The 16,014-nt window shown below is 39.8% G+C and overlaps 1 protein-coding gene across 4 annotated transcripts in view; it reads right to left on the bottom strand.

Moving 5' to 3' along the window:
* TNRC6B (trinucleotide repeat containing adaptor 6B) overlaps positions 1–16,014 on the bottom strand; it is a 134,208-nt gene that overhangs the window by 13,785 nt on the left and 104,409 nt on the right. For 2 of the 4 annotated variants that reach the window (XM_058804452.1, XM_058804451.1), the window contains 11 exons: positions 14,065–14,190; positions 12,898–13,029; positions 12,260–12,355; positions 11,856–12,033; positions 11,333–11,467; positions 10,995–11,171; positions 6,414–6,560; positions 6,064–6,159; positions 2,781–3,050; positions 2,275–2,345; positions 300–439 (listed from right to left, as the gene is read on the bottom strand). In XM_058804452.1, the coding sequence (XP_058660435.1) occupies positions 300–439; positions 2,275–2,345; positions 2,781–3,050; positions 6,064–6,159; positions 6,414–6,560; positions 10,995–11,171; positions 11,333–11,467; positions 11,856–12,033; positions 12,260–12,355; positions 12,898–13,029; positions 14,065–14,190 (1,568 nt within the window). The remainder of the gene's footprint in view (positions 1–299; positions 440–2,274; positions 2,346–2,780; positions 3,051–6,063; positions 6,160–6,413; positions 6,561–10,994; positions 11,172–11,332; positions 11,468–11,855; positions 12,034–12,259; positions 12,356–12,897; positions 13,030–14,064; positions 14,191–16,014) is intronic. The other 2 variants (XM_058804454.1, XM_058804453.1) reach the window with 2 other exon arrangements.

Raw genomic sequence — 16,014 nt, 5'->3', positions numbered from 1 at the left:
TATGGGGAAAAAACAAAAAAGAAAAACACCCCAACCCCCTTGCCCCCACATTCAGTTGTCCCTGAACAAAATCTTAATAAATTTAAACTAAGGTTCTGAACGTTAACACCAAGAACAATAAAAGTGCCTATACCATGAAGTAAATGCACATATGCCACCTTTTAAACAAAACAGATGAAGAACAGGTTAAAAGCCTTTGGAATTCAAGAGGTTAGTAAAATTCAAAAATTCACTGAGTTTAGGGGCTTACACCACCCACCCCACACCCTCAGAGATTTTTGTCTCAAAACCTTGCTTACATGTGCAGTGCAGTCTGGGCCTTGGCCGCCTCCTGTTTGGTGTTGTATCGGATGAGGGCGGTGCCCTGGGTCAGGTTCAGATGGAATGTCAGCAGTGGGCCATGCTGCATGCAGATCGTCCTCAAGGTTGACCCATCAATCTGAGGAAGAACAGCCAGGATGAAACAGATGTTTGTAATTATTTCTCCACACATATTTTAATCCTGACTTCGCGACAGTAATTGAAAAATATGCTGCTCTCAGAAAGAAAAACAGATGAAAGCAGTGGGAAGAAAGCAAAGGTGACAGAAGTTGATTTTCAAACAGGAACTGGTATATTTTGACTTCTCACTGTTACATGGATTTTGCTTTAGTATGGAATAATCTAAATTATCTTTCCTGTTCATTTACAGCTTGAGTCCAGTCTTCCCTCTTTCACTGAGTTTCTTACACTGTCACTATCTTTACATCGACAGTCTTTCTAGTAATTATACACAACTTGTACTTCTCACCACCTTCAGTCATCACAATTTCTACTAAAGGAACCAGAATGCCTTAGTCTTCAGCCCTTTGATTTCAATAGAATGTATATAAACTACTTGTTAAAAGGTTTTTGCAAAACTGGAAATATCTCTACAATGAATTTTTTTAAAATTTATTTTGATTCTTCTTTGTCTTTGCGGTTTATGAAACAGTGACAGAAAGAGTCAGTGATTTTGCTGCCAAACCCACCAATGTTCATTCCATCTGAACTAATGTTTTCACAGCAGTTGTTGCCTACATTCCTTCTGCAGCAGTAACAGCTTGTTGCTTACCTCCAGTAACAGCTGCTCTCCCAGGTGTCCTGTACAGACAGATTCCATTCCTGGTGTGCCACAGGGACATGGGCATATGAATGGGATTCGTATGTGCAACTACTTAAGGAAGTGCTACTTTCTTCCTTCTTTCCCCCCTATTTTATAACACAGCTTCAAATGAGGGAAAAGGAAGTTGTGTGGTGGTATGGTCAAGGTTAAAGCAGAGAACCTTGAAATGAACATCTTGTTCTTTCCAAGCCTAACCATTCTATGAGTCTATGAATCCATCTGAACCTTTACACTTCTCTCTCTAGTGTAGTGATCCACAATAAAGAGAGAATCCATAATGAGACAGCTATGATCTGTTTCTCTTTCCTACTAACTTAAACGCCTCCAAAATATATTCTTCTTCCACTAAATAATTCCTAAAGCAGCACTGAAGTATTTCACACAAGCCACACTTAGAACTGTGCTTTTTCTTCCCATCAAGGTAAACAGTCTTTTTTACAGATGGAGCACAGCTCACCATTTTGGGTGATCTGCTGGAGACTCAGCTTTTCCTTTCACATCAACCTTTTTTTGCAGACTGTAGAAACACAGTAAATTATCTGGCTGAAGAAGGGACTCTTCTGTCTAGACCTCAGGATACTGCTGATAATCATATAAGCTGTTCCTAGGCCTTGAATACTAATTGTGAATGCTGAAACCAAGATCTCCACAGAATTCATTCAGAATGGCAGCAAGCTCTGAGAATACTTGCAGAAATAACCTAATGAGACTGGTTTTGGCAGAAGCGCTGGAAAAATTCAGTGGTTTCACTATGGAAACACTAAAGCAAAAACTGGCAGTTACATTAAATTTCTTATTGACAACATCCCAAAGAACAGCTGTAAACCATTTCATATTATAGTCATGAAATTCACCCTCACTTCTAAGAAAAATCTTTCTGTTCAATTATTCTTTCTAACTCTTAAGTAAAGAAATGTTTTAACAGTCACATAGCAAAACATGAACATCATAAAATTAGCTGAAGAGATTACAATAGAAAAATAAGTCAGACTGCAGCTTGGTTTAGTAGAAATATGTTACATATGTTGACAAATCTGATTTTGTCAGATTTTATTCAAAAAGAAACGACTGAATAATTCACAAATCTTTGCTAAAGCAAACGAGTCCCCAGAAACAACCACAGAAAATACCTGTGGAGTGAGATTGTGAAGAACCAGCCAGTAGCTAGGACGAACTGAGCCACCATCACTCCAAGTAGATGCTGCAAATTATAAGACAGAGTAATCAAGACAGATTTGATACAAAGAAAAATCATCTTTCTTTACAGTTAGGTCTTTCAGAAAAAATTAGCATTAGCAGTCTTGCTAAAACATGAAAGTCTAATCTTCAATCCTGAAAACAAAATGACATCTTTGCTCACAGTTCACATCAAGATTAATTTTACTAGAGTTTATCCTTGAGGAGTTTCTCACACACAGCAAGGATCTAGTCTTGAAAGGCCCTAAGGAGCAGGTGTTCTCTTCTGGCAGTTCTCAGCCCTTCCTCACACATTCCCTGCAGCAAGACCTGGGATTCCATCCCTGACCACCCCAATTACTGACAGCAAATTTCCATTTCAAGAAGGAACTCTCTTTTTTCCTATTACCAGACAACTGCAACTTTCTTTCCCCCACACCACTGGCGCTGTGAAACATACATTGCTCAGGTCTGAACAGTGGTGCTGCAGTTGATTTGTTCTCACCAGAGCCAAGCCTTGAGTCCTGTGCCCCCCAGCCCCTGACCGATCGGGGTGCTGTGCTGTTCCATGGAGATGATGGTTTGGGGTTGGTCAGGCCAGGAGGTGGGCGGGGCAGCCCTGTAGTGTTCCTTGAGGAAATATGGTTTTTCCACATCTTGTTGGAGAGATGAGTGGGATTGTGTCCTATGGGATCTGGGGACCACGTTGATTTGTAATCACTGAATTTTGCTAGAAAATTAAAGAAATTGTATATATTAGAGAAACTTGTGAGATTAAGTACCTGTCCTATCACACTAAGTCTTTTGACTGCATTTTTATTGGGGACAAGCGTGAAACACAGGATCATACAACAGTTAATTTATCATACCAAAACCATACTTACACGTAGCCCATGCTACGTGTAAGTAAATATTTGCTTATTTTACACATGCTGATTTAAAAAAAGTAATATACCAGGATCATTTACGATAATGTAGCTGATTGCAGAATGTTACATCATTAATTAGATTAACTGTATTTTTTATGTCCACACTACATTTAATCTGAGAATTTCTTAAAATTTTGGCACTACTGACGTTTAATGAAATGGAACCTTCTTCATGCAAAAAAATCCCTGCAGAGCACTAAAAGGCGCATTCACCATTCTTGATCTACTAAGCTAATGTTGCCTCCTAAAGATGTCCTCCCTACAAGACCAAAGCTTTCTTGAGAGCCAACAAAGCTCCCACAATGTTGACACAGCAGTAATGCACAGAGGGCTGCTTAGCTGTGCGACGGCTGGACTTCTCAACAATCTTGATAGTGCTTTTTTTTACTAGAAGGCAGGTGCCTGTTAAAAGACTTATAGTGGATATCCTTCACACATTTCAAGAACTCTTTATAAAGAAATGCAATAAAAGAGAAAAATAAAAGCACTCCCCAAAATACCACTATTGGTCATGAATATTTGCAAGCTCTGCCTAAGCCAGTTTTTAAAATAAGTCAGACTGCAAATTCTCCCACAACTTCTGACACCAAGGGACATTTCAAAAGTCATAATTCCTTGAAAATTCCTCATTGTTCTGCACTGAGAACCAGCCAACACAGACATGGGGTGGGAAAGGCTGTGTCAAACATTATCTTAAACATAATGTGTGCAAATATGTGCATTTAACTTCAGTCACCAGCAGACAATGGTGAATGTAATTTGAAATTAAGTGAAATAACACAGATTTATGATATGCCAGGGCAGCATGAAATAAACCCATCTGGAAACCAAGATAATAAAGCTTTCAGCATGTATAAGCATGCTTCAATTTACAGCTAGATCTCTGTATTTCCATGACACAGCGATGGTCAGTACCACCTTTGGTGGCCAAGCACTAACCTTTGAAAGTGCTTAAAAACCTGCTTTCACTGGACTCTGCTTTACAGATAGGTGAATTCTAAATTCTCAGTTCAGATGATTGGCTCTCTGACTGTAAAACACTTGTGTCCAGCAGACAGAAAGAAATAGGTATGTGGCAGTGGTCTCATTTCCTCAATTTGACCACGACTTCAATATTTTTACCTCTTCAGTCTTTCTTATGTGCTAGACAAAAATTAAGCCAAGGCAAGAAGTTGCTACATGCCACTCCTTTCCACAGGCTGTAACAGAGGAACCTTCTCTGTCACTAGAATGCTGCATAGAGTGCTTCAAACCAAAGTCAGCTCACAAATCGGTGGCAAGAATTCAGTTTTTCTTAAGGACTAAAGAGCACTTTCAACACATTTGGTGAAGATGCTGAGGTAACTCCTGAAAACAGCTTTCATTCAATATGATAAAAAAACCTGAAGCTCGAGCCAGATGTAGCTCAGCTCTGTTCATCACCCCTGTTATTTATACACAATTCTTCATTTTTAAGTAATTGTCAAGACAATGATGTCTTCAAGAAAAAATTCTGACATTTGCAAGAAGCTTAAAATCCAAATGGTTCATCTGGAGCAAGTATTTCCAGCACTTTACTGCAAAGTGTGTGCACAAACAATTTTTTACCAGAAAGCTGTAGAGACCTTCTTATGAAGCATCTGAGACATATATTAAAGTTTATATATACAGGCCAACCATTAAAAGCAAGAGGACCAAATGTCTTCTCTGTCCGGATTTCAGGGAATGATGAGTGCTATAAACGACAAGGCAAAACCATTCCCTTCACAGCACTCTCATGTCCTAAAGTTAAAGTAAATAAAATCACTCACCTTTACTAATACATACACAAGCAGGTAATATTTTAAAAGTTTGACTTGTCAACAGATTGTACATATACTGTTTTTATCTTTCCTTTTGCATCTGCTGTTTCCCACTACTCATTCTTTAACTTGCATAATATGCTGGTTTTGGCTGGGGTAGAGTCAATTATCTTCATAGTACTTAGCATGGGGCTGTGTTTGGGATTTATGCTGGGAATGATGTCTTAGGTTTTAGCTTTTATATTTTTCAGATTCTGTACTGCTTTAATGTGTAGTTCTGAGCTTCATATTAAGGGATGGTAAGCTCTCTTCACAGAGTAACTAGGAAAAAACAATTCCTTTCCTAGCTTGAGACCAAAGACAATTGACCCAAATTTCAGGCCAAGAGCATAAACAACATGGACTGAAGAGAGAAGAACAAGAAGGATGGGACTTCACAACCTAAAGCTATAACTGGACAATTAACTCCAACATGCAAATGGACCAGAACTCATTAAAGTGTGAGACCTTGTGACTGGTCATCCATTTTTGTGACCATTTTGGGTTCATCTTGGGTGTAACCCTGGTTGGGCTCTTGTACTGCCCAAGGTGTAGCCACTGAGGCCTTTTAATAAATACCTACTTTATTTAACTCTGCCTAGCCTCTATTTTAGGTCAGCCTTCACAAGGTATCACGAACAGCATGGATAAATACAGATGATTTAATTATGTTGCTGAGGAGTGCTTACACAGCATCATGGCTTTTTCTGTTCCTCACATCCTCCCACCAGCAGGAGGGATGAGGGTGCACAAGAAGTTGTGAGGAAATGCAGCCAGGACAGCTGACCCCAGCTGTGCAAAGGGATATTCCATACTATATGGAGTAATGCTCAGCATATAAAGGGTGGGGGGAGAGGAAGGAGGGGGTTCTATTCAGTGTTTGTCTTCCCCAGTCACTGTTACACACAATGGACTAAATACTCCCAGTGGAACAACAATGATCTAGTGCTAAATGAAAAATGCTTTGTCTGGTTAAGTTTCAAAGCCTGCATACCTGAAGTGCTATGAACGTTGGTGAAGGAATTGTCAGAGGCACTGTAGGGCCAGGCACCAGGTGAAGGCAGCGAGGTGTTGAGGGAAGAATTAGACCCTGTCAAAGAGAAAAGGAGAGAGAAAGAGGAGACCAAGTTCAGAGATTTCTGTAACACCATTAAACCTCCAGAGAGCCACGACTGTAGCAATGCCAAGCTTTCAGGTGCCCCCAGCCACAGTGCAAAGGCAGGCAGCTTCCTTCTCCTTCTCAGACAAATGCAACAGACTGTTTGCCTGAAATGAGCACACGATCCTGAGTTATCGGACTGATAATCACAGTGATCAGCACAGAGCAGATGTGCACTGTTTTACCTGTGGTGTTGTCCCGCAGAAGTTGGTGGTCAGTATCTACAATGGGAGATGTGGCTGTCCCCCCCAGCACACTTCCAGGGGTCACATAGGGGTCAGATTCAGGGTCAATGTTTTGTATACCTTTCCATGGCACTCCTGGTTGGAACTCTGAGACAGGAGAGAAAAATGAATTAGATGCAATCAGGGAAATGTTATTTACTAGAAGCAATTGCTGACAGTACTTCAGGATGGTAAACAACTGTCTTCCACACCATTCCTTAGGAGCAAAAAAAAAAGATTGCATGTTAGAATCGTAATCTATTTCACAGTTCCTCCCACAGCACTAGCTCTGGTTGCATATGAATACAAGTCTACACTACAAAAAAGTGGTACAAGGGCATCCAGTACCCCTTTAAGTGCTTCTGCTGTGCTACATTCAGATGAGGTTTCAACAGTTTTAATAAATTCCATATAAGATGTGTAAGATTAGATTCTGTACACATACTTGGTGTGTGTGCAGAAGCCTTTCTCCAGGAAAGGCTACCTACTTTAGGAGTTTGGAAATACATTTGACACATCCCACTGTATGTACACACACACTCTATACATTACCTATCAATACTGAGATGAGATGCCTTGTGGTAAAAGTAATGTATATACTCATTGTCATTCTTCATGCTTCACAATGAGATGGGATATACTTATCATGCTTTAGTTGGAACTATAGCTCCAGGCATGCCAAAATTTTAAGACAAGAGGATGAACTATATTAAATATGAACACACCAAGACTCCAACTACTGTAAGAAAGATCAGTAACTTGGCTCCTTCAATGAATACAGTGCTGTGGTCAGTTCTGGAAGCAGTGGTGCAAAAGTAAAACTGACAAACACAAGAACAAGTTAAGAATCTTCATATACGATGTGACAATTTGTGTAAGTGTGAGAAGAGTGCAAAGGTGGCAGATTCATCCCTTGCAGATACAAGTCCAGGCTACAGAATTCCTGAATTTTGGAAATAATTAATAATAGATTATTTGAGTGTAATTAAAGATTCATTATTAAAAGTGGGATCCAAGATGCACTCTCTAGAACGAAGCAAGGTAGGATGAATCTGACATGGAAGGGTTCATTTCAGTCACCTTTGCAATGAAGAATTATAGTCAAGACTATGACTTTCACAGACAAATGAAGAAGAAAATGTGATACTACTGGTTCAAATTATTGCCACAGCAAGGGCAGTATTAGACTGTGATAATGTACAGGAGAATCTGAGAGAAGACAAAAGAAATATCCCACTGGGTCAGAACTATGGTCCATCTAGTCCAGTGTTTTCTAACAGCAGTAGGAGAAATACCATAAAGGGACAGAACACAAACCTGGCTACTATCTGTGGACTATTGGTCTCACACTCTCCCAGTATCCACAGCTGCCCTAACTTAGATGGCAGACATACCCTCTATCTGCTAGCACCAGCTTGTGAAATTATTTTTCCATCATTTTATCCAATCACTGTTTCAACTGGCCAGTATCATCTGTCTCAAGAAGCTGTGAAAACAACATAACCTGCAAGTTCACCACTCCTGATGGAAAAAAAGCTCCCATCTCTTTAAAATTTACATCCTGTTAATTCTAGCATTTGCACTCATTGCAGGAGTCATGAACTACAATTCTGCATTTATCTTGTTCACTGCCTTCATGATTTTATAAATATCAGTTACATCTCCCAGTCTTTACTAACTCAACAAAATAATCCAGGTATCAACACTTTATCAGCAATCAACACTGCATCATGCAAGGACTCCGCTCAGCTACTACCAAAATACTGCCATACCCCGCCTGACAAGCAGGATCTCCCTTTTGTTAAGGAAGAAGCAATACAGCTCTTGGGTCTACTCAAAATATCTTCGCTGTTCTGAGACAAAAAAATCCATGACCATAGGTTAGAACCTGGAAATTAGAACTTGTTTAGAGAAAAAAAAAACAAAAAGGAAATCCAAGTCTTCTATTTGCAAAGATTCTGAGAATTTTTGAGACTGAAAATGAAGTGCACAGAAAGCTCTAATCAAAAGTTAATGACTACACAAAAAAGGCTCCAAGGATCAGGGGTATCATTCTTTATGAACACATTCACTCATCAATGTAATCCTGGTCTGGAAAAGCATTTCCCTGAACTACAGCATACTGACAAATTTCCAAACTCTCCTTTGGGGCTGATAGTCGTTATCATGCACATTCACCAACTCTTGTCTACAAACATGCTCTTTTATTTCTAGGCAGTAAAGACAACATGAAATGCATTTCTCCACTGGTATCTGAAAGGTCCTTTCAAAAAGCTCAAACGTAAGATTACTGTGAAAACCATGACAGACACATCCAGGCCAGTTTGCTTGAAGTTTGACTGGTCTTGAATGGGAAATTCACAGTCTAAGTATGACCCAAGTATGCAAGTCTGTGCAGCATAACCAAACGACATAGCTCTCACCAATGCAGCAAAACTTACTCTCACCTCCAGCTGTGATATCAGTTTGATTGGGCACCACTTCATTTATCTTTGTGCTGAACAATACTGCTCTCTTGAATGGCAGAATTTCTGCAGCAGATGGCATTTAGGAGGAAAATGTGAAAGGTGTAGTCAGGGTGAATGCTGAGCTCCCACTGTTTTCATTCAAAGGCAAAATGCACCTATTTCAAGAGGTTTTCTCTTCTGAAGTCATTTTTGTTAACAACTTTTTTTCCAGCACTGGGAAGAAGAATTCTATCTCCATGCCAGGAACTTACAGTGGACTTCATCTACAAGCTTGTAGAGAAGAACCTAGAGTAAAGGCCATTTTAGGTCTTCATTCTTTATCAGGGTGTTGTATTGATAAGGTAGATCTTGATTTCAGTTCTCCTTGACAATGAAGCCCACAAGTTAGACTATGAGACAGCTCAAGTGGCTGATGGTCGTGGAACAGTAACTTGTCCCAGCAGCCAATGGATCTCGTAAGAGCGGAACAGCAATGACTGAGTAAATGCCACCTGCCAAAACTGGGGATCTGTTACATGAGGGCTGCAAGCATAGTCTTGGGCTACTCTCACAAGTGAAATTTTATGTTCAGAATTTGTGAACTTCACTTATCCTCTCACCGTGGTGAGGCAGTCAGCAACAAAAAAATTTACTTATGACTGACAATGGGACTACAGATATCACTAGGGAAGGTCTATGATATCAACAAGGGGCAAAGAGTAGCTATCAAGCTTTTAAATTTGTTTTAGCTTTTTATTGTAACAGTTTTGGAACCAAGAACCTTGCCAAAGCCAGTGGCTGCTCCAAAACTTGGAAACATGGCAGAGCTGATCCTCATGTGTCTCTTGTAACATTCCAAGCAGTACTGTCCTAGTATAATACAGGGGAATGGTGGCTGAGTTCAGTAACGATGAGTCTGTGAGTGAAGCCTGATAGAAGATTACATTTTGGGAGTTTCTGGCATTATGAACAGCAACTTCAGTCCAAAAAGCTCCATACCTAACAACCAGGCTGACAGAGGTGTAACACAAACATACCTGTACAGAATGCAGTGAGCAGTATGAAAGTTTGTGAATCTGCAGATTTTTTTGAGAGAACTAATTCTTTAGCTCTGTTAGCTCATCAGATGATGTTTTCTTGCTGGAGTTAGACACTGAGGGCTTCCCTCAAAAATTTTCAACTACATTTTCTAGATTTCCTGCAGTTGTGTCTGTTACATAGATTCCTATGCTTTCTGATGCAAGGTCTGTGCTACTGCTTTACCCAAGAGATGTACCTGGACTTTTACTTTTTTGTACTTGAGTTAGTAATGTTCTCCTGGAATGCAACTGTTTTCCAGACAAGAGAAAAATCACAGCAACCACTATTTGCTGAACAGAACCAGTGATTAATCTGTGCAACTTCAAGGACACCACTCTAGTTAAATGAATGTTTTATATAGGAAATTATGTGTATATTCAAATATACATGTACTTTTCCTAGAGAGTTTTCTAGCAGAAACATAAAATTTTGCCAGTGAAACTACAAAACTTTAAAAATGTGCCATCCCAAAAGCAAGAGACTTCTACCCCAGCCACAAGATTCCTGAGCTGCAACCCTTTATGCAACATGAACAAAGCTGAACCACAAGAGTGTGGTGTTCCCACCACCGCAAAAAAAAAGCCCTACAAAAAGCCCTACTTCACATATTTTTCTTTGATTCCACCCTATCAATAATTTTTACACTGTGTCAATCTACCGCAGCACAAATACGGAATCAGTACAAAAGAAGGGAGATGTTGGTGTGTATTCTATGAACATATGTTTTCATTAAATTTTCTGTAAATGTAAAGTCACACAATCTCAGAAGATAGGAGTTCACTGAACAAAAACCAAACACTACTCAGGCAATTCAGCAGTTAGTTCATATTTAGCCCAACATTTTTTACTGGAAATTCACATTTATGTTCTACTTTAATGTGGAAGAAATTCCAAAAGCAAGAGGAAGGCCAAGCCACCCAAGTATTTTCGTTGCAATGGTTACTTAAGTAAGTATGCTGAGGAAAGGTCCAGCATATCCCAAAGCAAGGACACAAACCCTGCCCTTATGTAATACCTGGAGGCCAGCTGGCATTGCTGGATTTGCTTCCAATCTTGTTTGTTGGTGGAGATTTGGCAGGTAACCAACTATCACCAGCAGGGCCTGCATGGCTGCTGAGCGGGTCGCCCTGGATTATGTCAAACTGGTTGTAGGGCGATCCTCCACGAGCCTTTCCAGGGGGCACTATTGCACCTGCAGCATTAAAAACACACATTTACCCCTGGGAAAGGCTGCGATCTTCAGGAGCATGATGTATTCATACAAAAATATTCAAGATGCATACTGGTGAGGCAAAACAGTTTCATCTAAACTATTTCACCTCTGGGGAGATGATACTACAAGGGCATTCTCACCATTTTTGTGCATATTGGCATCTTGTGAAGCCACAGAGGGCAGCCCTTCCATCATAGTCCACTGCTTAAAGCGGGATTCGGTTCCAGCTTCTTTCCCTCCCACCATGCCATAATCCATGCCACTTGAGCCAAAGCCTGTGAAACAAACAAACAAACAAAACTCAATTGTCATCTTCTGTTTTGTTTTTAAGCATCTTTAAATGGGGAGTCATTGCAATCATAACAAAAAGGTGGGAAAAAGAAATCAACCACAGCAAAAGGTATGTTCAAGGGGCAACTTCCAAATAAGTGTGTTATGTCAATATGCCATGATATGCCTCCTTCTTAGGTTTGTCTTCTTCCCATGCAATGAAAAATAATTCAATTTGATTCAATTATATGACACTTGTCATAACCTTTGCTCTAATGCTTATACATAAATTACTCATCTCTGGACCCAGACATAAGTGACTAACACAATTACCATATTAATAATAGGGAAGCTACAGGCAATGCACCTAACCTACTTCCACAGAGCACTTACCACCTGAACCGTATCCAGGTATCTGCCCTTTGGTCTGTAAATCTGAGAGACCCACATTCAAAGGATTGGGTACCATGCTGTCTAAATGTGGCTTAGGCCCAACAGGGTGGGATGGTGAATGCTTCATGCCAGGCTGCCTCTGCTGCTGCTGCTGGAGGGCACTCACCATACGAGCAATCTGTAAATGGAAGAAAAACTGCTTCATCTATGCTATACTGCAATGCAAATTCCAGTAAACATAAAGAAACAGTGAATTAGAGGAGATACAAAAGACCTTGCTCTCCAAAAAGTGCACTGTGAAGAGAGCAGGTGTTGTTACTGAAGCCAGCACCATCTCTACTGCAGACTGCATTTCCCCAGCAAACCTCATACTTCACATGACTGACAAAACCAGTGCCACACACCTGCTGCTCCTGCTGTTGTCGCACAGCTTGAGATAACTTTCTCTGGCTCTGTAACAGCTGTTGCTGCTGCTGCTGCTGAAGGAGGAGCTGACAAGCCTATAAGATAAGGTGGGGGGGTGGGAAGAGTGAAAATACAGAGCTCATCAAGTGAAATGTAATTGCCAGGAGCTATTCACTAGGAAACGCTTGGCTCAGAAGTTAGGTAAACTGTTTCTCATTCCACTCACTCAAAATAAATGACAATGAATGCATTAGAAGAATACCACATCCCTCACTTAAATGTTAAATGTTTCTAATTTAACACTGTGCAGCAGAATTACTTGTACCTGCTTTATTACCATCACTATGACTCTAAGTCTGAAGCTTTTTCTGAAGAAAACCTCATGAAAAATCCACAAACAACTTCTTTCTGTACAATTAGAGTCATTACTAACCCACTGTAATCCACAATAATTACATGGGCCTATTTGGTTTATCTGCTGCCTTCTAGCGGGACTTTACTACCCCAAATAGCAAAGAGGGGAATACTTGCACAAAATAACCTCAGTAGAACAAAACAGAATTAGAATAAGCATAAAAAGAAAACTCAGCAGACAATTTGCAAACTGTCTTGTCTCACAAGATTACTAGTTACTTACTAATTGAAACTGGGGAATCTGTGGAAGCTGGCTCAGCATGGCAATCTGTTGTGGAGAAAGCTGGGGGCCCATATTGAAAAGACCAGGATTCAAGCCACTGTTGGGAAACTGTTTGAGCATGGAGGCCGAAACCTGCATGGAAAGCAGTTACATATCCTGAACACACTGCTACGAGGAAATGATGATGAAGTACAAGTATTTCTATACAGGAACAAGCATGACACCAATCTTCAATGGTGTTCTGGGAAAGACACTGCAGATTTATTAACACATCACATTTAAACATGGACAATCTATAACTTGGGCAGAGTGAATACCTCACTTAATTGACAGTATACAGTATTACATGTGCAGATGCAGACACACACACAAAGGTTATTCCCCCAACCAATCAGGTGCCAGAGACTGTACTAAATTTAAATGCTGATATTTATGCAGCTAACCAGTAATCACAGTACTGCATTTTCACATTAAAAACGTACTGCTTGACAAGGGAAAAGAAAGGCAGTCAGGCAGTCACTGGAGCAAAGAAACAGTGCCTCACAGAAAGAGTTAATCTCTTTGTACATTGAATAAGATACAGTAAAAAACAGGAGTAGGTGGAGAAGAATCCCCCCATTTCTCCCTGCATTATTGAAGAGTTACACAAGCACAATTCAAGAGAATCTCAAGAACTGTTCACCAAGTCCAAAGCAAAAGGTAAACTTGTACATTTGGAGACTCTGAGGTCTTAAGATTAAGCTCTGCAATGTAAATGTAACATGTAGCCCCTTCATCAAACCTCTCTTCTGGGGGGGGGGGGGGGGAGAGGAAGGACAGGACAAGACTACCTAAAAAAACTAAGCAACCTGTCACACTTCAGAAACACTAAGCTTTCACGTTTATTTGTTCTTGTAAGACACAGGATTCCCAAATTCACTTTTGAGGTTTAAAAATACTGGTAGCAAGCATTTACAATCAACTGCCTTGGAATAATACAGAATGCCAAAGCTTCTGCACTGCGTTTTAAGTACTTCCACTATGAATTTTAATGTTTTTATCTTATCCAATTTTTCAATTTTTTAACATCAAATTGAGACCAAGACAGATGCATAAGTAACCTCAATGATGTGCTCTGAAGGCTGTAGCTCTACTTTTACAAGTAGTCAGTTGCTATAAATTCCTTACCTGGGGAGAAAGGAATTGGGGAGGCACTTGCGCCCGGATATTGGGGGAAGGATTTAGTGGCTGCACTGGTGTGTGCATGCCCCTCGATTGTGCTGTGCTGTTTCCAAACAAACCATGATTGCCACCCTACAAAATTAAAGCAGTAGTGAGAAGATGAATCTTGCAGGCTATGCTAATAACTACATCTCAGTAACAATGAGCCAAGCTACTGACTTAAACAGAGTTCCCTTAGAATTACAGACGTTTGGCTAAAATCAGTAATATTCTACCTGAGTTAAAACCACTGTACTACATTTCTGAGATGCAGGTTGTTTCTCCTCGAACATTGAAGGGTCACGTTTATCTACTAACTTCAAGACATGACAAATCTAATGTTTTAATATTTTGCACTTTATGTATTGGGAAATGGAAACTTGGAGTACAAACAACAAACTAAAAACTTCATTCCAACTGGCTTAAAAGCATGGCAAGACTCTACCAACAATAATTCTGGTCCCCCATTTTAGACAAGACAGGTATTTTTCCTGAGTAGTTTGCTGAGATATCACTCACAAGGCTATTTTTTTTCCCTCTGTAGGCATTTCATTAACTAATCCTATTTTAGAATTCAAATTCCAAAAATTTCCTTTCTGCCATGAAAACTTCAACATTCTGGATTTGAATATTTTCCTTCCCCTTTTCTCCCACTAAATTTGAAGAAAATTTTCAAGTGAGAAAAATAGTTGTGGGTTTTATTTTTTTAGTGGTTTATTTTCTAATACAAGAATACTTGCTGTTTGAGTTTTTCAATGAGAATTATTTACTGATTTATAAGGAACTTCTGTAATAAACCCTAATGCATGAACAAGACCCAGGAAAACTTGTGATTATGTTTCATGATTTCAGACTCTTCAGCAGACTTTTTTTGGTACCATTTTTTAAAAAAAAGTAAGAAATGTTACCAACAGTCTCAAACACTAACTAAGCTACATTCTCTTGCTTCTAAAAGCTGAAGCTCATACTCCAAAGCATCCTTACATGCCATGAATTTGTCTTTTCAGTTTCAAGACCCTCAGAATTTCCCATCTCCTGCTATCAGGGTGTCTGTGACCCTCAGATACCTGGGGTTCTGAAGAGTGCATTTTCCACTCTTTAGCCATCATTCCCTATTCTGCCTGTCCATGCCGCCATTGTTGCACCCAACGTAAATCCGTAATTCCAATCTGTGATTGTGCAAGCCTTCACTAAAAGCTTTCCTTCCCTTATATACCAGGATTTCATAAATTCTGTCATATCACCGTGCATAGTACTCCTACCATTAGTATTGTGTATCCTCTGCTATCCTTTTGCTCAAACACAAGAGTCTCCTCCTGCTTCTACACTGGCAGCACTATGGATTGCCTTGTTCACCTGCATCCCTCTCCACCTAAAGTATCTTCTCATTCAGAAGCAACTCCTAAGCTTGCAGGAAGACAAACAAAAACCCCCAAAAGACAAAAGGTTTTACCCTGGAAAGAGCTAGATGGAGTCAACTACACACTAAAATTTTTGAGAGGCCTTGAAGCCTTAGTTACACTTTCAGCTCTCTCTATAACTCCTCTCTATAACAAGAGTTCTGCACACTGAGATCAACATGTCTGCAAATTTTGGACTTAATCTGATGTTCAACACTGTGTCACATAGAAACAGAAAGACAACACACACAAACACCATCATGTTAGGCATGTGACTACATAAGCTAGACCAGCTGCAATAATTAGGTACTATTCTTTCATTTCCTAGTATTCCTAAACTATTTTCTTCTAAAATAATACAGAATACAAAAGCCAGAGATTCTTCCAAACTGCTGTTAATCACTTAACTAGTTCCCCACCATTTCCCTGTACGTAAAAATATTGCTACTTCAAGAATTTTTAAAGGCTACTAAATCAATTCTTACTTTGAGAACTGTGAGGAAGGGAAAAGGGAACA

The sequence above is a fragment of the Ammospiza caudacuta genome, chromosome 5 (genome assembly GCF_027887145.1).
Source record: "Ammospiza caudacuta isolate bAmmCau1 chromosome 5, bAmmCau1.pri, whole genome shotgun sequence".
In the NCBI taxonomy this organism is placed as follows: domain Eukaryota; kingdom Metazoa; phylum Chordata; class Aves; order Passeriformes; family Passerellidae; genus Ammospiza; species Ammospiza caudacuta.
Note: the sequence above shows the minus strand (reverse complement) of the source record. Positions and strands in the feature narration are given on the sequence as shown.